The sequence below is a fragment of the Astatotilapia calliptera genome, chromosome 13 (genome assembly GCF_964374335.1).
Source record: "Astatotilapia calliptera chromosome 13, fAstCal68.1, whole genome shotgun sequence".
NCBI lineage: Eukaryota > Metazoa > Chordata > Actinopteri > Cichliformes > Cichlidae > Astatotilapia > Astatotilapia calliptera.
Genome location: NC_137434.1, coordinates 32404132 through 32426738, shown reverse-complemented (window position 1 = coordinate 32426738; position 22607 = coordinate 32404132). Strand labels below are relative to the sequence as shown.

The 22607-nt window shown below is 46.5% G+C and overlaps 2 protein-coding genes across 3 annotated transcripts; one reads left to right on the top strand and one right to left on the bottom strand.

Moving 5' to 3' along the window:
- Window positions 1–4049, top strand: cst7 (cystatin f). The gene is made up of 4 exons (XM_026190232.2): window positions 1–351; window positions 2973–3151; window positions 3297–3416; window positions 3842–4049. Exons 1-4 carry the CDS (start codon window positions 306–308, stop codon window positions 3923–3925), a joined length of 429 nt encoding a protein of 142 aa, XP_026046017.1. The 5' UTR covers window positions 1–305; the 3' UTR covers window positions 3926–4049.
- Window positions 4050–12665: 8616 nt separating this feature from the next.
- Window positions 12666–19382, bottom strand: apmap (adipocyte plasma membrane associated protein). Of its 2 annotated transcripts, none has more exons than XM_026190636.2 (9): window positions 18542–19382; window positions 18121–18237; window positions 17723–17838; window positions 17556–17648; window positions 16605–16721; window positions 16230–16404; window positions 15905–16039; window positions 14271–14463; window positions 12666–13205 (listed from the first exon to the last, which is right to left on the bottom strand). In XM_026190636.2, the coding sequence occupies exons 1-9, from the start codon at window positions 18631–18633 to the stop codon at window positions 12996–12998; spliced, it is 1248 nt and encodes a 415-aa protein (XP_026046421.1). In that variant the 5' UTR covers window positions 18634–19382; the 3' UTR covers window positions 12666–12995. The 2 variants fall into 2 exon arrangements, with proteins under 2 accessions (XP_026046421.1, XP_026046420.1); XM_026190635.2 differs by having other exon boundaries at window positions 16605–16724; window positions 18542–18769.
- Between the last annotated feature and the right edge of the window lie 3225 nt (window positions 19383–22607).

The following is a 22607-nucleotide window of genomic DNA, read 5'->3' as shown; positions in this document are numbered from 1 at the left end:
CTCATTAACCCTTCCTGTCCCCAGCCTGCGATAAACTTTCACACATGTGCAGAGCTGCAAATGTTTTGCACGCCCACAATGAGCCTGTGACTGCTTCACCCTCATCTAACAGGAAGGAGGAGAGGTGAGAGAGGAGGAGGTGGAGCCTGAGGTGACTGATTAGTATCAGCTGAGTCAGATCTGAGAGTGCAGCAGGAACCCTCGCTAATCTAAACAGGTACAGGAAGTGACGTCAACGAGGCAGCGGACGGACCAGTTCTCTGTGGTCTGAGACTCGACACTTTGCAGGAAGCTCAGTGAGAAGGATGGAGGTGAAGATGCTGCTGCTCGTGTTTGTGCTCGCCGCTCTGGGTAAGACTCTGTGTGTGTGTCTGTCTCAGCACAGTCAGAGGTTAAAGCTGAACTCAGGTCTGTGCAGGTCGGGGCCTTGCAGCAGCTCCACTTTCTTTAAAACAAAAACTATGCAACTTCAACTTCAAAGCGGCGACTTGTCCCAGACATGAACAAGAGCTTAATGTGGTGGAAATGAAGATGAAGATAACTGCTCTGCAGACAGTTTCTGATCAATGGAAAATGCCCAGATATTTTAGAAAGTTGATCAAATATGTACTTCTTGTGCTGAGCGTCGTCACCACGGCCTGCGTTTATCATCCTGATCAGTGTTGGTTTACATGTGTGGGATGGCTGCTGCGTTGTCAGCTTCTGATATCTTAAAACAGTTTAAACTAAACGAGGCCACGCTGTCGTCATTGAAGTCCACCTTTGGCACATTTCAGACTCGATGGTCACGATCCTGCCCGCATGTTTAGACGTTGTTGAGGTCTGCTCGTCCCACACCTGCAGTGTGGTGACCTCTGCTGACCCGCTGAGGTCACCTTCTGCCAGACTGACATTTCTGCTGCAGCGACGCTCACTTTGTCATGTCAGCAGATTTATGGGCAACCTTCAAACATTCATCCCACATCTTAAAAACAGAAACGCTGGACTTCTGGAAGTCTCTGGGCTCTCTGTAAGTCTGTGGATGTTGCTGTGTCCCATACACCGCACCGTTACTGGTTTCATTTCAGTTAATCGCTGTAGAGGTTCGCTCACCATGACCTGTTTACAACTTCAGCCTTCACACCCAAACACCGGAAACCTCATCAGCAAGACTTAAACAAGTGAAAACAGAAACAAAGATCGCTGCATGACTAAACTAAAAACTGTCTCAGTTTATGAGTGAGAGGCTGCTCAGACTACCGTCCTGCTAAATTCTCTCGTTTAAACGAAGTCGGGTTGCTGTTTGCGCTCAGAGCGAGGTGGCTGCAGACATGATGTTTGAAGTAATGTGTATGTTCAGTCTGGCGTGTTGAGCTTGATTTTCATCAATATTAGACCAGAGAGGCGGTGACACCACGAGTGCAGCGGGCTGATGGGAAGGAAAGATTTTCATGTGAATTTCAAGCTGCTGCTCTAGACGAATGCCATGTGTAATCATCATTAAAGATCAGAACCAGCATTGTTTCATTAGAAAATTACTGTGATGCCTTAATCTGATGAACATATTTGCTTTATAAGCATTTTAACTGTGATCAAAGCGTGTATCCATGCAGGTCAGACCTACAGGTACCTGAGACCTGTACACCATAAATAAACTACAGGCACAGACAAATGAACGCTGTTAGTTTGGCCTTCAAAAACTAGGTGTCACAGCCTGTGCAATGGCTCGGCTCGTCGTTCCAGCATGAAAGGTAAAAACTGTTTAGACATCTGAGCGTGTCAGAGATGCTGAGACCACATCTGCCTTTATGTCAGCCGTTTTTCAAAAGGCTCTAAAAATGTCAAACTACTTAAAAATTAAAAGATGCCTAGATGATGTGTGTTATTATTATTAACTCGGTGTGTGAAACGAGCTAAAACACGGTACAGTGTCTTTAAATGCAGTGAGGCAACAGGAAGTGCTTCTGTCACCACAGAAAAATGGTTCTTCCTCTCAGACCACGTACCCTGTCTGACTCACCATCCCCACAGCCAATCACCACAGAGCGTCCCCCCTGACTGATCCACTCTGTCTCATCAGCCTGTTTCCTGTGGCTGTTTTGACAGTTTGACACCCGCCTAAAACTTCACTTCTCTGAAAATGTCTTAAGTTTATACCTAAACGTTCAGCCTGAGTATTCCGAGGTGTACAACATTCAAACATGAAGCTGAACTGATCACTGTTCTGTTTGAAAAACTTTATGGAAACTCGGTGTTAACTCATCCGTCCTCTCCTGCGTATCGCTATCAGGGCTGTGGGGGGGCTGCAGGCTATCCCAGTTACCATAGGGCGAGAGGCGGGGCACAGATCGCCAGTCTGTCTCAGAGCTAACACGGACAGTCGGACGCATTCACACCTGAGGGCAACAATATTAATTCAATTCAACTTTATTTATACAGCACCAAACCACAGCAAGAGCTCAAGGTGCTTTATATTGTAAAGACCCCAAATAACACAGAACAATCGGACGCCCCCCTGTGAAGAATGACTTGGTGACAGTGTGTAACGTCGGGTTGCGTTTAGTGGTTGAGAGGAGGCGGCAAAACACTTAGCAGGGTAGCCAAAAGAGTACACACTCACGCTGGCGTTGGGAATTCCACAGTGTGTTCTTTAATATACCTTCTCTTCATCAACCATATAAGCCCGGTTGAACGGCTGCAGCTTAACAAACATAGCGCACAGTGTTCGTACAACCCATAACGTTGCAAACAAAGGTGTCTGGAGAGGTAAAACATAAAATCCGTCCCTCCTCATGCACTAGCGTGCAAGCACATGTCCACACAATCACAGAGAGAGACCAGTGGCACAAACTGATGACATCATTAACCCTCGACTTGGGTGTCTTAAAGGGAGACCAAACCATAGTGGCTGTTACAAGTGGAAAGGAAAAACACCCTTTTAACAGGAAGAAACTTCTGACACGTCTCTGACGGTAGGTGCTCTTCTCTTCCAGAGGGAACGTTGGTGTCTGGCTGGCATCATCACCCCTCCATGCCCGGGTCCCCACACAACATCAGCAAGAATGACCGTGGCCTCCAGCAGGTTGTCCTCAACGCCACCTACTTCTTCAACAACGAATCAAATGACGCCTTCCTCTTCAAACCCGCCACCATCGACAGAGCACAGAAGCAGGTATGACGGGGTCAGAGTTCAACCACTGCATCTGCAGGAAATATGGCAGGCGTGGGTTCATGCTGGCGTAGGGGGCGGTTCCATGTGAGGTGCTCGCTAAGTGTGTGTGTGTGTGTGTGTGTGTGTGTGTGTGTGTTTGTTTCAGATTGTTAAAGGAGTTCGGTACATGGCAGATTTTCAGATTTCCAGAACGGTGTGTCGTAAACGGGACAAGAACAACGACCTGTCCAGGTGTGACTTCCAGCCACCCGGTCCGCTCCACCAGGTGAGTCTGAGCTGCCAACTGTAGAGGAAAGACTAACCCTTTCTTGCTTAACTTTGACTCCATCCAAACTCTGAGAAACAGGATGTGTCATCTGTTATAATAAAACCTTTAATGAGAGCATTACAGGAGCAGAGAAGACTCTGTCAGGATGAAGATTGAGGTCGAGCCTCCTCGTCTCATCAGAGTCTATACAGTTGCTCAGTACAATACTGTAAAGCCTCAGAAACAAACACTGTGAGCTGCAGTGCATCATGGGAAATTTGTGCAGTATTGTTGATGCCAGAGACAGTTTGAAATAATTTGAAATAAAATGATTACATAAAACCACTTCCTGCAGTATTACTGGAAATCCTGGCAGTGGAAGTACTGCAGTAAAACTTGCAGTAGTGCATGTTGTACTGTAAAACGATTCTTCTGTTTTTCAGGTGTTTCAGTGTCACGTGGATGTTTGGATGATTCCTTGGGAAAAACCACAGAAGAAGAATTTCAACTTACTTTGCAAACAGTGAATGCAGCAGCTGACTCCTCCCCCTCCTGCCGCTGTCGCCCGTCTTCATCCACTGAATAGAAACTGTCAGTCGTCCACGTTCATCTCTGTTCTCTGAATATTTCAGTATTAAAGATGAAACTGAACTCTGCGTGCGTGAACGTCTTTATTTCAGCGATAAATCGACCCATCGAACCGTCTCTGAGTTTTGAGGTTTCTCAGTCGAACATCTGTCAGAGCTCAGCGACACTCGTGGATTCATCAGGACTTTAAATCCTGCTATGGCTGATGGAGGACGAGGCCCCCTGCTGGTCAGACTGTGAACGCCTCCGCTTGCTCCATTAAAACCGTTTGTCATGAATCCATGCAGAGAGGTATGGAACGCCAGGACTGCCATAATGAATTAATTAAATACACCATTAAATAATTAAATGTGGCAATAATTAATTAAAATTGGAATTAATTAATTAAATAAATAGTTATGACACGTAATTAATTAATTATTGACACATTTAATTAATTATTTATGTATTTCACATTTTAATTAATTATTGACACATTTCATTAATTATTGACACATTTAATTAATTATTTAATGATATATTTATTTATTTCATTTTGGCAGTCTTGGCGCCTGGCTCTCATCATGAAATAATTTTATCTGTCAGCCTCACCCATCAAACTCAGGGGGCGGGGTTAACGCTGATCGAGTCAAAACCATTGCTTTGGCCTGGTGGCCATTGTTTCTAGCACACAACAACCGGCATGTGGAAGCTAACAGAACTGAGCTTTGAAAAACCCTGTGTGTGTGTCACCAAATACCGTTTTAATATTTTTTTTTTTAGCCGAGAATGTAGTGGTTTAATCTTCATGTGTCTGGTCGGTTTGTCAAGATACAGCCTCTTTGCAAAAGTGTTTCGATGATTTCGGAGATGTCTGCCCAGTCTCACGGCAAAGCGTGGGATAGACCCGCTCGCCTCGCAAGCAGTCCCACCGACAAAGCGCAGGCCCCGGTACACAGCTGTAGTAACCCCCGCTGACTTCTTTTACTGAGGTTATATTTATCGATGTTTTATTTCCTGATGTTCTTATGTGTCCTACGTGTTTCAGTCGCCAATTCTGAATTATAACTAACATTAAAAACATGTTTAAGGAGGAGAGAGAGCAAATAAATCTGTTTAACATCTGATCTTTGGGTTTTTGTTCAGTAATCAGCGTGACCTGTGTATAAACGCATAAAAGAGATAACGTTGGTGTTTCCGTCATGTACTGCTGGCTTTAACTGTACAAAGGTTGTTCGACACTATGAAACACATACAGACTTCATGATGTTCGGCTAATATTTTTATTGTGAATATTAATCATGCTGACCTCGCTCTGTACACCACGCAGCGAGGTCAGCATATCCACGATATCCTCAGCTCCATGAGTTAACACAAAGTTTCCCAGCTGACTATCTAACTGCCAACTATTCCAGAGACGTGAAAATATACAGCATAAAGAAAAGTGTAAGAGCCTCAGCAGCAGATTAGAATAACAGTTATACATTTAATAAATCACCAAATGAATCCAAGAAACGAGCAAACCTGTTCCGACAATTTGAATTTGTATTCCCTCAGCTGCAGACTCGCTGCTGTTTCAATGTTTGAAAAGGAAGATTAGATATAAACAAACGTCAAACATAGACTCAGTCTGCCTTCACATTTGATATGAGGCCAGCACGTATAGTGGCCTCAGCAGGCTATTACTGAAATACACGTGCTATATCATAAACTATGATATAAACAGGGAGGTCCTATTAACATGTTTAGTTTTAAAGGACACCTTCCTGCCTTTAGTCTCATTCATGAGCAGTATTCGTTTTCTTCTAACATCCAGAAGTCTGCACAATGTGTTTCATAGTTTGTAACAAGCCTTTGACAGGTAAACATAACATGACCGAAAAAGCAAAAAAAAAGCAAAAAAAAAGAGAGAGAGTGTTGACATAAGAAGAGAAAATGCTCTCAATTATGGAGACAGACAAATGGTTCATTTATGTTTGATGTGTGTTTATTCCTCCCTAAATATCGTCGGTGAAGTTTGCCATGCACGTCAGATTTTCCTGCGCATTTTTATACCTCTGCCAACAGAGAGAGAAAAAAAATCACATTCTAACAGACAGCTGGTGCTTAGAATACAGTTGAATAACTATTAAAAAACAGATGATATTTAGATGATAGTTCAGTCTAACACATGTGCCAGTGAACCATTAAACGTCTGTGAAACTATGCAGTTATGAAACGTAACTTTAACCTCAGCCAAACCGATTTGCTCAGTTGTAAATAAAACAGCGAAGTAAACGTGACCCGACAGACAGAACCTGAGTGAATGAAGTCCAGCGTTTAACCACTGAGAGCTAAAACTCAGCTGAGGTTTGAAAGCTGTGTGATTGGACATCAGCCGCTGATGAAGCTGTTCGCCTATAAAGTGCTCTGTAAGGAAACGAGCTCCAGCAGCTCTGCGCTCGGGGAAAACACTATATTTACTTATCTTGTGCAGAAAAATGCGCTGACATTGCTTTATATCGAGCACCGGCTGCCCAGTTAAACTGTGACTATCACCAGGTAACGTAGGCGTGTTTCTTGAATTAGCAGCAGGTGTTAAACAGCTGACAGATGAGGAGGAGGATGCATGCAGGTAAACTGAGGGTCTGCTGAGCTGATCGCTGGTTTCGTGAGAAAAATGTCAGCTCGTTCTTTATGTTACAGAAGCACAGAGACACAAGACCAGGCGGAAAGAGACGATCGTTCGGTGAAAATGAGAATCTGCGAATGCAACATGTGGAACACGGAGAGTGGAATATGTAAACAAACCGGTTAACGTAACCCCCTCGGTGCGCTCTGCATGCTAACTGTTAGCAGAGCTAGTGAAATCTCTGAAAACATCTGAGCACTTTTGCAAACATGTTCTATGTTGACAACCTGACCAGACATACAGCGCGACATTCGCGGCTAAAACACTGTTAAAAGTGTAGCTGGTGACAGAAAAACGGGGTATTTTAAAACTACACCACCACCATTGCTGCTTGTGATTTGATCTGCATTCTGGGATAACTGGCTGCCCCAAGTCTACACAAGCAATCGATTATCTAGGATCGACCTGTTTTGACTTACTTTGCACGGCAACCAATCAAATGTTAGAGAAGCTGCATGGGCAGCGTTAACCCCGCCCCCTGAGTTTGATGGGTGAGGCTGACAGATAAAATTATTTCATGACGAGAGCCAGGCGTCAGGACTGCCAAAATGAAATAAATAAATATATCATTAAATAATTAATTAAATGTGTCAATAATTAATTAAATGTGTCAATAATTAATTAATTACATGTGTCATAACTATTTATTTAATTAATTAATTCCAATTTTAATTAATTATTGCCACATTTAATTAATTATTTAATGGTGTATTTAATTAATTCATTATGGCAGTCCTGGCGTTCCATAGAGAGGAGCATGTGGCTCATCTTTCATTTAAACGTGCTCTTTGTTTCCGGAGCTTTGGGGTGTCTGTGGCTCACGAGGACCAGCTGAAGGTTGTAACTGGAAGTCTGGCTGTTCCAGGCTGCAAGTTCTACACCAGGACAGATTCAAATGGCACTATTAACCCTTTAAACCCTAACCGGTCGCCAGCGATGGGTTAGGGTTTAAAGCTGGGGTGGGTTCTCCACGCCTCGAGGGCCGGTGTCCTGCAGGTTTTAGATATCACCCTGGGTCAGTTGCCCACCCCTGCTTTAAAGGGTTAATCACTCTGAGGTAGAGCAGAACAGCGTGATGTAGGAACCAGACGCTTGGCCTCACACTGCAGACACAGCCAACCAATGGGCTTTGATCAGGGGTCATGACAATTTGCATATTAAGGATCCTAAACTGACCTCCTCGCCCGTTGTTAGTCAGCGTCACTGTGCAGATGTGCTGTTTATGAGGTTGGGGACCTGCAGTCAGCTGAGACTGAAGACGTCACCTGATGATGCTGAAAAACATCCAGATGGACAGAATCGACTTTTTAGGATGAATTGATCATGTTTGACAAAGAAAGCCGACGATGCTTCACGTGTCCTAGGAGCACGCCGTCTCACAGCTGGTTATGTTGTGTGGGATGTCTTTGAGGTTCTGTCTCCTTAACCTGACAAAAGAGCCTAAAAACCAAGAAGCTGTGATTCTTGCAGGTGTGCTCAAGACTTCATCGGATGCATGAAATAAGGACTCTGGAGCTCTGCGGTGGGAGAACCGTTACTACTTCTTTGGCCTGTATTTACGGTTCTGCACCTGTCGAGGAGCATGAGGAAGTTGTGCATGGACTCTTAGTTCTCTGTGACAGACGGAGTACCGTACAACAATAAAGTATTTGACCTCTGACCTCACAGCTTCCTCTTTGTCACGCTGACCTGCTGTATGTGTAAAGACTGTCAGGAGAAAAGCCGAGCTGCAGAGTCGGTGACAAACTGTGTAATGTAATATTTTATAAGCTTGAGTTACTCACCGGTAATCTACACAATCTGTGTAATCAGAGTAAACCTAAATGATGGATGACATCACGCGTGGAGCTACAGACACGGTGGCTCAGATGGGTGGTCCATCCTCACCCCCCCCCCCCCCCCCCCGGGGGGGCTTTAGTCTCAGTTTCTGAGCTTGTTGTGTTTCTGTAAGCTGCACCGTCACTGGGCATTCCTTTTCATCACCACCAGGTGGCAGCATCACACCAGCACAGAACCTGAGGGGAACTTAAACTCAGCTGGTGCTTCAGGCAGTTTGTTCACGTCCTGCAAGCTCGTTTCAGTCTGAGCATCCTCTCAGCCTATTTCATCTGTTATCAACACAAAAAACAAAACACCCTCCACTTCAGTCTGTCTGTGGGAGTCTGCCTCTGGATTACATCACTCATGGAGACTCCGTGTGATCTGTGAGGAAGACGAAGGCTGCGATAACAGTTCAGTTTTTATTGAAAGGCTGCAGGACATTGGTGTGAAAAGACGCAGTGCGACTGAAATACAGAGCTCATCACAGAGAGAGAAACACATTTGGCACAAAAGAAAATCAACAGAAGCACTGCTCAATCATCACTGTTCAGGTAAAAAACAGAAACGCCACCAAACTGGACGACTTCACCGTGAAGTTCTCCGGCTGTGAGGAAACCTGTGGCTCCGACGTCACACTGATGATGTCACAGAAACGCTGCTTCTCTACACGGATCCGAGTTAGAGATAACGACACGCTGATCAGGAATTATTAGGAGGCCAGTGCGTTTCAGCCTCGGGCTCCTTCACCGTCTCCAATCTCAGGGTTTGTTTGTTCGGCTCGTCCGTCGTGCTCTGACCTGCACGAAAGACGCTGCACGACCTAACGCTCTCCTGAGGTCGAAGGTCAAACAGGAAGTCGACAGCCAGCTCGGATCATTCGTCACATTTATAAAACAAAATGATTCAGTTAAACGTCCTCCAGTGGTTCCCTCAGTTTTTACACATTTTCCAGTTTTGAAGATTAACAGACAAATACTGAAGAACTTCAACCCAAAGATTATTATAAAATCTGCTAATGCTAAGCAGCTCATTCAGTGCATGTGAAACATTGTCCATACTAAGCCACTAAACCGCCTGAATTATAAAATCAAACTAAAAAAAAAGCACGCGTCAGTCTTCCGTGGATGATTGAAATGTCTTTACAGGGACCCATTCTGCTCGTTTCCAGCTGCTTATTTCTAATATATGAGCAGCTTTGCATAACTTCCAGTTCAGAATAATCCTTCTGTGTCTGTGCTTGGATCATCCTCTGTCTGAAACAAGCTGCTTCAGCTCCCGTCTCTTTAAGCCCCTCCTCCCTCAAAGCCCACTGTCCTCTGACTGGCCAGCTTCCAGAGGCCTGCTGAGGGGCAGCACGGAGCTGCTGAGCTGTACTGACTGGAGAGGCTCTGGCAGTCGGAGGAAATCTGTGGCGTAACGACGTCAGCGCATCAGCAAAACAGGAAACAAACGGAAACGTTTAAAGTCGGTGACGTTTACACGGAAACCAAAGCTGCTCGTCTTTAATACACGAGCAGAATAAGACGTATTTGTAGGGTTAGACGAGTTTGTAATGTTATATATATATATTCATACAAAGGACAAGAGGAGGAGGAGGGCATGAGGAGGAGGACAAGAGGAGAACAAGAGGAAGAGGAGGACAAGAGGAGGAGGAGGGCATGAGCAGGAGGACAAGAGGAGGAGGAGGGCATGAGCAGGAGGACAAGAGGAGAACAAGAGGAAGAGGAGGACAAGAGGAAGAGGAGGACAAGAGGAGGGCATGAGGAGGACGACAAGAGGAGGAGGACAAGAGGAGGAGGAGGGCATGAGCAGGAGGACAAGAGGAGGAGGACAAGAGGAGAACAAGAGGAAGAGGAGGACAAGAGGAAGAGGAGGACAAGAGGAGGGCATGAGGAGGACGACAAGAGGAGGAGGAGGACAAGAGGAGGAGGAGGGCATGAGCAGGAGGTCATGAGGAGGAGGAGGAGGAGGAGGAGGGCATGAGGAGGAAGAGGAGGGCATGAGGAGGAGGAGGGCATGAGGAGGAGGAGGGCATGAGGAGGAGGAGGGCATGAGGAGGAGGAGGGCATGAGGAGGAGGAGGAGGACAAGAGGAGGAGGGCATGAGGAGGAGGACAAGAGGAGGAGGGCATGAGGAGGAGGAGGGGGGCATGAGGAGGAGGAGGGGGGCATGAGGAGGAGGAGGGGGGCATGAGGAGGAGGTCATGAGGAGGACAAGAGGAGGAGGGGGGCATGAGCAGGAGGTCATGAGGAGGAGGAGGACAAGAGGAGGAGGAGGAGGGCATGAGGAGGAGGAGGAGGAGGAGGGCATGAGCAGGAGGACAGCTCCTCATAACAGCTCAGACTCTCTCAGATGACACAAAGAATGTGAGTCCACGCTTCGCGACGTCCAACAGACATCAGTGTGAGGGAGGTGATCAGCGAGGACATCCAGCTGCGTCCACAACAGAAGCAATTTGCTCGCCACGTTTCGTGACAGCTGATCGCACCCGGTTCTGGTTACCCAGGTAACTCTACAAACAGGCCATACCCGTGTTCATCAGTGGTATCCTGCGCTCTCATTGGACGACATTTCAGTCACCTGTCTGGAAGTTGTGAAAAGAAAGGCTTGAAGTCGCCATGTTGCTTCCAGTGTGGACGTAGCTTCGGTGCCACAGGTCTGAAGCTTGGTCGCTAGAAAAACGTGTGCGCTCCCAGCTGATGGGCGAGTGGCAGCAGGAGGTCACCGACAGTCACCGGCGTGAAATCGGGACTCACAGAGGAAGCCGCTCAAAACGTCTTTGTGATCGATTTAGACGCTAACAGAGGAGTCCTCTGTGGACACTTTCAAACATGTCACTAAGCAACGGTGCCTTCAAAGTAAAAGGTGCTTATTTTGTTAGTTTCTGTGGATAGAGACAGCTTTTATTTTGAAGAGGAGCCATCACTGTTTCCAGTTTGTGCTGCACTTTTTAATTTCATCAGTGTTCGCTGGTTAGCTAGCTAACATCTGCAGCCAAGTCAGCATCCTCCACTATGGGAAACTGGAGCGACCAACTTCACACTTGTGACTACCAGCAACCTGCTGGGAGAACACATTTTTCCTTAGCGACCAGCAGTTGCCAGGTAATCCCTACATTAGTATTGTCACAAAAGATCTCCCCTATCCATCTATCAATCTAACCCTAAAGCAACGCCTGAATCCTGCCAAAGCACCCAAGCTAACCCGTTCAGACGCTAGCCCATCAAACTGCTATTGTATAAATATTTCAGTGCTGTTGGCCAATCGAATCACAAAGAAATTACAAAGAAATCCTGGGAGGGGCAAGATGATTGGTTAAACCAGGGGTGTCAAACTCAAACACACAGTGGGCCAAAATTCCAAACTGGAACAAAGTCGTGGGCTAACATTAATATTTATTGAAAAAAATATATCTTCCTCTAGATACAAGAATGAATCTTTTCTTATGGACTCAAACACATTTTGCTGAAAAACTGAATATGGAACAAGCAAAGCTTAATACTAAACAATATAGATATTAGCTGTATAATACCAGTAGGCCAGCTCTAATAGTAATTTGGTATGGCTTCGCGGGCCAAATGTAATTAGGCTGTGGACCAAATTTGGCCCGCGGGCCAGAGTTTGACACCTATGGGTTAAACAGTCTGTAATGTGACATCAATCACTGTAGCCTGAAGTACGTAAGCACAGTTACAGGTAGGGTGTGTTAGCCTCTCTCGTGACTGGTTGGTTGTCACTAAAGACACACCCATAATCACATCCCAACGTGTGAGATTTAGATTAAAAAAAAAAAAAAAAGTGCAAGCGCAGTAGTGCAGACAATAGCCAATCAAAACACATTAAATCGTCCCGAGAGGGCGAAGCAGTTACTCAAGCAGCCTGTAATCTGACATCAGCGTTAGCAGGAGGTTGATCATCACCGTGAGTAACCGCTCTTCTTCTGTGTAAACAAAGTTAGTCAGAGGCAGCTAGGTTAGCTCAGGCTAACTGCTAATCAAAGCATCTGTAAGCCTGCACTATGACTGAAGGGAACAAACTCAGCCCCTAAGAGTACAATTTAAAAAAAAAAAAAAAACTAGGCCACGAGCGAACTTGCTAGCTTAAATCCATTAGGTAACGTATGCTTTAGTTAGCTCGCAGGTGAACGCTGTAGTCGCAGTGGTTTTCAGTGAAGAAACGACAAAAGCACAAACACAAAAACACAAACCTTGTTTCTCTGGACACTTTTGTTCTGAATAAAAAGTCTAAACATAGCAGTCAAACAAAATACCGTCGAAAAGGGAAGAAATTATCAAAAACGGTGATAAATCTAAAGCTGCATGAATCTTAAAAGGAAAAATCAACAGAGATTAGCCACAAATGGGAATGCCGCCCAATTCCTGGGACAGCCTGTAGGTGGCGCTGGGTGAAGTCATTCTCGGGATATTTCCAAGGCTGGAACTTTAATTTGCGGAACGAGCCGGCAGAGACGGGTTAACGCCGTGTTAACATCTCAAAGTCACAAAAATGTCTGTCTGCGTGTCGTCTTTTTGAATCTTCTACACCTTGCTGAGGTCGAGTTTGGCGATGTACGGCGAGCGGAAGGAGCCCAGGTACAGATTCCCATCATGCTCGTGGACCTCGCTGATGTAGGCTGCAACCAGGCCGTTGGGGTCGTGGAAGCTCCGCGTGCACACGCCACCGTCGTGGAGCTCTGCAACCAAACTGTACCGGGGAACAAACTTCATCAGGATATCCTGGCTGAAGAGCTGCAGGAGGGTGGAGGAAAGGTGAGAGAGAAGGAGACAGACAGGAAGGAGTTAAAGGGAAATCAGGCGTGCTCTGTGACGGTGATGAACCCGGCGTGACCGCTGCTCATGTTTTCCAGTGTCTGATGCAACAGCACTCGCTCCAGGTCAAAGTCTGCAGACAGAGCAGCCAATCAGATTACAAAACTCTGGGTTATGACTCATTCATGTTCCCAGACACCGGGACGAAGGAGAGGCGCTCTGAAACGCATCATCACTCCAGAGTTCACTGCCGTTTACCCCACAAACCAGTGGGAGTCGTACACGTGACGGAGTTTTAACTTTAGCAACGTCGTTAGTAATGATCATTAAATCGGTCGGGGGTCAAACCCAGCTGACTCGTGGCGCTCACTCGAGTGTGTGCTGAGGATAATTAAACCAAAGGTCAAAGGTCGAACACTCTGAATGAAGTTTCCTCCTAAACTAAACAGAAGATGACAGCAGACCCCCGGTGACGGCCGCTCCACGCGGTTTACGAAGCATCTCATTAGCTGTAGCAGAGGCTGCTTCTGATTGGATCGCTTCCAAACTCGTGCCACCTTGCTACACAGCTCAGTCATTTGTGATTGGCTCTCGTCTCTGCAGATATTTTCATCTCGCTTTTATTCGTTGATGAAAACTTCATCTTCAGTTTTGTTCTCGTTCGCCATTTTTAATATATATCGCCTGCTTTCATCAGATAAAAACTGACGGTCAGCGACATTAACACATGCTACACCCGTGCCTACGTCAGGTGACATCACAGAAATGACCCTCCCCCGCTCAGGCGCCAACGGATGTAAGCCGTGGTCCTGCACAAACGGCGCCTTTGCTCTGACGTTAATAGAATCCGCTCTCAGCATCCACAACATGCCAGAGGCCATCACCTCCCCGCCACCATGTGACCGCCATCACCTCCCCGCCACCATGTGACCGCCATCACCTCCCCGCCACCATGTGACCGCCATCACCTCCCCGCCATCACTGTCAGATTCCAGACATTTTAATCAGGTCTAATTTTAAATGTGTATAAAAGTCTGTTTTTACCTTGAATATGAACTTTTTGATCCAGGGTCTCTGGGACAGGAAGTCCAGCATTGAGAAGCCGGGGTTCGGTCTCACTGCCGACATGGCCACCCAGTAACCTCCGGTGGAGCTCGGGCGGATGTTGTCAGGGAAACCCGGCAGGTTGTCCACGAACGTGTCCATCCCGCCTTTATTCAGCCCGGCCACGTGGACCCTGGTGCAGAAGAGCGTCACGTGACAGACAAACGTACAAACTGCATCACATGACACCGATCAGCTGTCTGTGACGCTGAGCGGCCTCTGGGGGCCAAAACCCAAACGCTCACGTCACAGGGAACCTCACCCGGCAGCGGGTGATGTCACAGCAGATATATCCATTTTTTATTAAATGTTTACAAATATTTTATTTATTTCAAAACAAAAGCGGCTTAAAAAACATTTTTCCAAACAGAACATTTATGTTTTAGTCTCTTTAATTAGAAAAGATGAACATGATTAAAGCTTAAAATCCTGGGTTAGCACAACTGCAGAGGTCAGACTGACAGCTGCAACAGAAATATTGATTTATGTCATCGTGACCTGAGTGTAATGAACTGCATGTTTCTGATTGGCTGTAACTCAAAGCAGACGTGACCACAGACCTGTTTACTGTTCACACGCCGCTCAGGCCAGAGCCTGACAGGAAGGAAGCAAAACACCTGACACACACACACACGCACGCACACACGCACACACACACACACGCACACACACACACGCACACGCACGCACGCACACGCACGCACGCACGCACGCACACACACGCACGCACACGCACACGCACACACGCACACGCACACGCACGCACGCACACACGCACACGCACATACACGCACGCACACACACGCACACGCACGCACACACGCACACACACACACACACACACACACACACACACACGTATTCATATCCTCGTGGGGACATCTCATTGCTTACCCTAAACATAACCGTGACCTAACTGTAACCTAACCTGACACCAAAACCACATTTTGAGTCTCAAAAATACTTTCAATCTGGTGGGGATGTGGATTTGGGTCCCAATAAGGACTGTTGGTCCCCACAGGTATAATAAACGTCCAATTCTTGGTCCCCACAAAGATATTAATACCTGTAGACGCTCACGTCTTTCTGTGTGTGTCAGGACCAGTGTGTCGCTGACGTAACATATTATGTAACCGTGCCTGATTTCTACCAGCACGTGTGAACCTTCACTAAACGTCCTCACAGTGCAGACGCGTCCCCGTAAAACAGACGTCCTCACTGCAGCGGTCTGTAACATGTAAACCCCACAAACGCAGAAAGACGTGACTCCCTCTCTCACTCACACACTTGACGTAGGTTAAAAAAAAAAGGGTTGGATGATCTCAGAGCCTGTTTCCACGGCAACCGAGATCCAGCATCAGCGCCATCGTGCTCCATCGCAGACGGTTGTTTAACATCCATCGCACACGAGTGGCTCACACAGGAAGTTAAAGAACGCAGATGGCAGCCTGGTTTGATTTGCTCGAGATTTTAGGTTAAATCTTTTTAACTCTGAGGTTTTTAGTTTGTGCTGGACGTTCTGAACTTCTCTGCCTCGGATGATCTCGCAGGCACAGGTGAGTCGGGTGGGTTACCTGCGGATCCGGGCCATGGTGGTCTCCGCCACCAGCACCGACTCCTCGTCCGGCAGCAGTTGGATGCCATTTGGGAATCGCATGTCCTCCATCACCACCGTCAGCTCCTTGGTCTCGGTGTTGTACTCGAGGACGCTGAGGATGAAACCGCTCGCGTTAGAGAACCGCTGCCAGGCTTTTAATGTGACATGTCACAAACAGGAAGTAGTAATCACACTAAAGTGAACTGATACACAGATGTTTCGACGTATGGATGATTAATAAACGCCATTCTAATAAGACGTTTGACTGTCAGCGCTCTCAGACACTCATTGGACGCAGGTACCGGCCGTCGGGCGTGGCCTCCATGATGAGGTGCATGTAGTCTCTCCGCTGCCACCTGCTGCTGGAGTCGGTGAAGTACACCTTCTTTCCATCTTGCGTCACCGCCACGTCGTTAATAAATGACAGCTTCCTCCCTGCGACGACCTGGCCGCCGTTCACCAACCTGGTCGCCTCACCTGCAAAGAAAAACACACAGTCCGCTCCACCTGATCACATGACTCAGCACGAATACAGTCCAGCTGTTAGCTTTGATCCAGATGTGCTACAGTAAAACCCAGAATTAGACTTTTGAGCGCCAGAACCTTTCAGTCACAAGACATCTACGAAACTCACCTGAGCCCAGCAGGCAGGAAGCGTGGGAAGTGGGATCACTCACCAGTGGTGGGGTTGACCTCGAACAGACCCAGGTAGGCATCGGCTACAAACAGCGTCCCGTTGGGTCCGACTCTGATCCCCAGCGGCCTCCCGCAGTTGGGCTCGTCCTCTCTGGAACCTGCTGGACATCGACCAATCAGAAAGGGTGCAAGGTGTGCTTGGACACAGACGTGTGAGGAAGGTTAAAAAGAAATCTTTTCAGGTTGTTCGATTCTTTTATTTTGGCACAAACAGGCTCCAAACGTCAACGAGCACAAAGCTCAGAGCTTCTGCTTCCTGCTGGAGGAAGCACCACAGCGAGCTCACGTTACCTTCGCTGACCTGAACTTCCTGTTCAGGTTCTTCCTGACACACCTGGCTGAAAGTTTAAACTTAAACCAGAGACTTCAGCTTAATCAGCTGGTTTGAGTTGGAGTCAGCAGACGGCGTGCTGTTACCTGCGTGTCAGGTGTGCTGTGACGCTGTGCAGGTTTGAGCGTGTCGCCGGGTTCATCCGAGGTCTCTCACGTGTTTGTGTTGAAAGCGGCAGATCAGGGCTGAAGGTCGAACTGTCAGTTATTTATTGGGAAACTCCAAAATGAAGCAAGCGTGTGGCTGCAGGCAGGCTGACAGTAACGCCTTGCTCAACACAGGCTGACGGTTTGATCCCGTCAGCCTCGCTCATTGTCAGCATGTGACAGAGCTCAGGCTGGCTCACCTGCAGCTCCGTCACATGATGTAAGGTTTAAAGCCCTGAGCAGAGGGAGGCGGGTACACCTGGACGCAGGTGAGCACCGCGTCGCACCTGGACACCGGCCAATCATTTAGGTTTCGTCTAGCTGGCTAACACATGAAACCTGGACATGCTGAAGTGTTTCTAACCTGAAGTCCAGGCCACGCCCACAAACTCTGACAGCGCACAGGAAGAGGAGGCAGCACGTGAAGACCGGAAGCACAAACGAGCACGACTCACCACACGGCAGCTTCCCGAGTCTCGTCACCATATGGATCCTCCGACCGACCAGCTTCACGATTTTCCCGTCAGCTGTTCCCGAGAACAGAACATCTGCAGACACAGAGGGACAATCTGTCAGCTCTCGGCGCTCCTCGCCGTGGTCGCCGCCGACGTCTGACACCAACCTCCGATGTTAGCGATGGACTCGGGGCCGACGAGCTGGTCCTCAAACAGTCTCTGAGCTTCTCTGAGCTTCAGGTTGGGCTCCCAGCAGCCCTTCATCATGGGCGGTTCTTTCAGCCTGCAGCACCACGACCGACCAGCAGGGGCAGCAGCAAAAACTCGTTAACTTTTATTTCAAAAAGGATTTAACATGAATATTGTGACTTTCTCTGAACAGACAGTTTCAGATTACAGAGTTACTTTCTGTTTTTATTCATCGAGTTATTCCAGGATTGAAACATTGGGATCTTTCACACGTTTTTATGGATTTTATTTTGAAAACATCTAAACTCATTTCTGAACGCGCTGATGTTTGTAGCCAAACGAATTATTCATTAAGCGGCTGACTTGTGTCACTCACGTGAAGACTTCAGGCTTGATGGGAGACTCGAGGATGAGGATGATGACCAGGAGAGGAAGAAGCAGGAGGACGCCCAGAGAAAGCAGCGTGACCCGGAAGATCTTCCCGCTGTAGGTGCTGAGAGCAGAAACAGAGACGTGACTGCAGCGGGGCTCCTCAGGGACCCACCCCGGAACCGGACCCACCTGACCCCACAATCAACCGCGTTCCCCACACTAGCTTCATTAATGCAGGCGTCCTCGTAAACACACCTGCACGATCACATTTACAGGTGCGCATCACGAGCTAACGAGGCGAGCGTGGAAAGAGTCAACGTGTGTGAGTGAGAAGACCCCGAACACGAAGGCTAACAGAAACACGCAGCGTGTCCCCGTGGGCTGCTCAACACCGCCTCGGTGAGAACAAACCCAGCGGCTCTTACCTGGACCCTTTGCGCCGCTGCTCCGGCAGCTCGTCGGTGATCACCTGCGGGCGGTGCAGCCGCCGGAAGCGCAGTCCCGCCGACTCGTTCATGTTGCGCTCGGCTCGGTTCGGTTTGGCTCGGTTGCAAAGCGCGCGGTCACCGTGTGCAGGTTCGGTGCTTGTTGGAGCGAGTGAAGCAGCAGCCTGCTCTGACAGCGAGCAGGGATTCGTCTTCTTCTAAATGTTGTTGGCGGTTGGCAAACAACAAAACGGTGCATTACCGCCACCAGCCGGTGTGGACCGGAACGACCTCTACAAAACCCTCCGTCCTCCCAAACATTTTACCCTCTTTTACAAACTGGAACAAGGCCCGCTAACCTTCAGGTTCTGGGTCAGTGGGTCAGTGGGCTTCTCTCCACCTGATACTGTGAGACATGATCCACGGTTTCCTCACATTTCCCTGTTATATTTCCCCACCATCAACAGTGTAGTGTTCGAACCAGTATGTCCACATCTTATTCTTGAAATGTGACCATATTGTGATTTCCAAAAAAGAGGACACTTGGCCCAGTCATGAAGAACTTTAATAATGTTTACTTAAAGAAAATGTTAACATATTTAAACCATGCCTTCTCTGTGCGGTTAATGAACGGTGAAATAAAAAAATGTCATACAGGCTTTTACAAGCCAACAAGTGCAAAAACAACAACTTAAAAACCTCTGGAATTAAAATAATGGTACAGAAATAAAGCCTCATCTGTATAAGAAAGATGACCAGTCCCGCGACGGTACGAGGGAAATTTCTTTTGCGGTTCGTCTGAAAAGCTGCACTTGCGCTTTGGCTTCTTCTAAACATCATCAGCCGCGCCCTGTCCCGTCTGTCAGGCAGAACAACCACTCGCAAAGCAGCAGCTCGGGATGATGTCACACATATGGGTCCTCTGTAGGCCTATAGAAAAACCCGGACATTTTCATCAGTCTCGAAAATCCCCCCGGACAGAACGTGGAAAGTGGACATGTCCAGGGAAAAGAGGACTGTCGGTCACCCCACTCCTTCCTGTGCTCCTCCTCTCCATCTCTCCTGCATTTCTTGCCTTGCGGCTCTGTTTCTCTGCCTGACAGAAGCTAACAGCCGGGTTACTAATCTTTGGTTTGTGGCTTCCCTCGCAGCTCTATCTGCCATTTCATTGGCTCTGACTCCACACAAACCCACCTGCAAGTCTGTCATCACTGTAAACTGGCCAATGACGAGCTTGAGTCTGAACAGACGACTGATGTAACGGTCTCGTGTCTTGTGTCCATTGAACAGCTGACAGTACTGGGAGCATTACTGTATACTCAGTCCATCCGTGACCCTTTCCCCCACTTTGACTGGCTCTGTTCTCCGATGCATCTGTGTATAAAATACTAATAATACTGATGTAAGCCTGTACTGTATGTGAGTTTAAAGTAAATGCCCTGTCCCTGTAATGTGAAACCTTCTGTGGAGGAAGTATTCATGGAGGTATTGCTGTAACTCTGACCCGATGCTCTCTGAGCCACAGTCCATCCAAAGCTCCTTGTACAGCCCAGGTTACATTTTCACCCAACCACAGCCCAAGAAACTTAAATTTACTCCCTCTAACTCCTGACTCTATAACTGAAGCTTCACTTCTTCTCCAACTCTTTTTCCTGTAAAACATTGTCTTGCTCTTATCAACTGAAAAATTTATACCCCACTTATACCACCACTCTTCATCTTTCCCAGTCACTCCCAGCAGGAAAAGATGAGTTGCTCCATGGAAGGGAAACCCCATCCCACCCTCTATGTCACATCATTTATCATTAAGGAAAATAACAAAGTCACTATGCTCCCGTTTTCTACAGGAAACCTCTCCGAGTGAATTCTCACTCGTATTTGTCTTAAAAATCTTTTATCCACATCATGAACATCTGCCCACTGGTTTCCTGAGTTCATGTTCCAAACACACCAGATCCTCTTCTGAAACACTTTGATGTTTATGTACGCGTCCTTTACTTTCTGTGTAGTGCTTTAGTCTTTCATTCATTCGCTCCATTATTTTACAGATGTATAATGATAACAGGTCTGTATTTCCCTGGTTCATGTACAGGCACAACCTCTGCCTCCTTCCAGCTTTGCCACAGTTTCTCCCAAACTCATATAACTCTGACAAACGACCATCATAAAGCAAACCTGAGCTTTTCCTGGTGCTGATTATTTGGATTTCTGGAGAAAAATGAAACTTCCTGTTTTCAAATCAAGATGAAAAAAAAAAAACAAGATGGGGAAAAATGAAAACATAATAAAAGTCATTAATGAATCCAAACTATCTGAAACTTCCCAAAATCAACAACAGTTTAAGGTATTTACGTATTCACTGAGGCCATTGTATGGTCCATTTTGGCTGCATTTCCATGTTTTAAACATGAAATTTGCTTATTTAAAGGGTGTCTCATGTATCTCTTATGCAGAAATATGTGTTGCCTAGCTGGACAAATGTAGCACAGGTCTACTATTATTGGCCTAATGTATTTTAACAATCATTTCAGCATCCAGATAATCTCTTTCACACTCCCTTAGCTCCTGAAAGCTACTGGAAAGCACACAAAATATTCATGAATTGTATGTAAAATTATTTTGTGAAAAATAATTATTGTTTTTTCCATCTCCCTTCACTCTTTGGCTCACCTTGTTCTTCCTGATCTTGTACAATCTCTTTGTCCTCTCCCTCTGATTTGAATTGATTAGGTAAATTAATAGTGAATTTAGACAAAATTAAACATCTGCTACTCTAACAGCCATCTTTCTATACACACACATCCCTCTTTACAATTTAGTCACAACAAAAAGTTACTTTGATGAGGTTTAAGCATTAAAAGCTCGCTGGTCAGTCATCTCCATGTGTTCTGTCCTTGGTCTTTCTCCCATTGCTCATCTTCTTAGCTTGGCCTGGATTTACTGAAGGGCTCCTAAATGTGGATTCCATTTATGTAAAATCATACTAACTCTTCACCACAATTACATATTTTAACTGTAGGCAACACTAACTAACTGTCAGAGAGCCTGACAGATGCTTACGGCACATCAGTTGACCAATCTAGTATTTGCCAAAGCTTCACAATGACATGTTTTTGTTTTTTTTGGTTTGTTTGTATAAAAGTCAACCCGACACACTGTTATGTTGATCACTCTGGACGAGTGTTTGTTGAAGCACCACACATATGGCTTTCATGGTTTGCCAACCTGTTCACCAACTCTCCGGTTGGTCTTCTGCACATGCTCCTGCTCACTCTGGTCTCCGGCTTGACTGTATAAAAAGGAAAACCTCGTTAGGAAGATCATCACCACCTGTCCCTGCAGCCTCCCTGGCACCGCCCCCTTGAGCTCACTGCATCACTCCTCCCCTGCGGCTGTGCCAGGGACCACACCTCCACCACAGTTTGGATTTCTAAATAATATTTATTGGGTGTTTATAATTCATGTAACCATTATCAGTTACAATTACCATCAATCTGCATTTTGTTATTATTCTTTTTTTCTTCTTTTTTTTATAATTTATTTTTATTTTTTTTCACAAATCATGGTCACAATACATAATGAAAACGTTGCCATTATACAAGAAACAAAACAAAACAAAAAAAAGAGAACCCCCACCCCCACCCGAGGCTCATGTAAACAGAAACAAAACAAAAACAGACAAAAAACGTATGTCACACATCTGGAAAACACGTTTTTATATAGTCAATAAATGGGTTCCAAGTCGCAGAGAATTTTTGTTGTGATGAGAGAACTCTGTATCTAAGTTTTTCCAGTGGTAAAAAGAAAAGCACCTCCTTTAACCATTGTATGTGTGGAGGAGCCTTATCAGACTTCCAGTGGAATAGAATAAGTCTACTGGCAAGCAATGTAGCAAATGCTATGGCATTTTCCTGAGATTTACTAATTTTGTATTGAGATGGCATAACTCCAAAAATGCCAATGCGGAAATCAAGCACTAAATTCTGCGCACTTGTTGGATTGTGTGTCCACAGGTGTTTGTACTTTGCGTCGTAATAAAATGACGGTAAAAGGCTCCGCCCACTTC

What these genes read in the sequence shown, in the direction of transcription:
- cst7 (XM_026190232.2), top strand. Translation starts at nt 306, where the DNA reads ATGGAGGTGAAGATGCTGCTGCTCGTGTTTGTGCTCGCCGCTCTGG. An exon ending in TCGACAGAGCACAGAAGCAG is followed by an intron (nt 3,152 to 3,296) that starts GTATGACGGGGT and finishes TGTTTGTTTCAG; the next exon opens with ATTGTTAAAGGAGTTCGGTA. An exon ending in CACCCGGTCCGCTCCACCAG is followed by an intron (nt 3,417 to 3,841) that starts GTGAGTCTGAGC and finishes TCTGTTTTTCAG; the next exon opens with GTGTTTCAGTGTCACGTGGA.
- apmap (XM_026190635.2), bottom strand. Translation starts at nt 18,633, where the DNA reads ATGAACGAGTCGGCGGGACTGCGCTTCCGGCGGCTGCACCGCCCGCAG. An exon ending in CGAGGTCAACCCCACCACTG is followed by an intron (nt 16,405 to 16,604) that starts GTGAGTGATCCC and finishes TTTTCTTTGCAG; the next exon opens with GTGAGGCGACCAGGTTGGTG. An exon ending in TCAAAAAGTTCATATTCAAG is followed by an intron (nt 13,206 to 14,270) that starts GTAAAAACAGAC and finishes ACCCTCCTGCAG; the next exon opens with CTCTTCAGCCAGGATATCCT.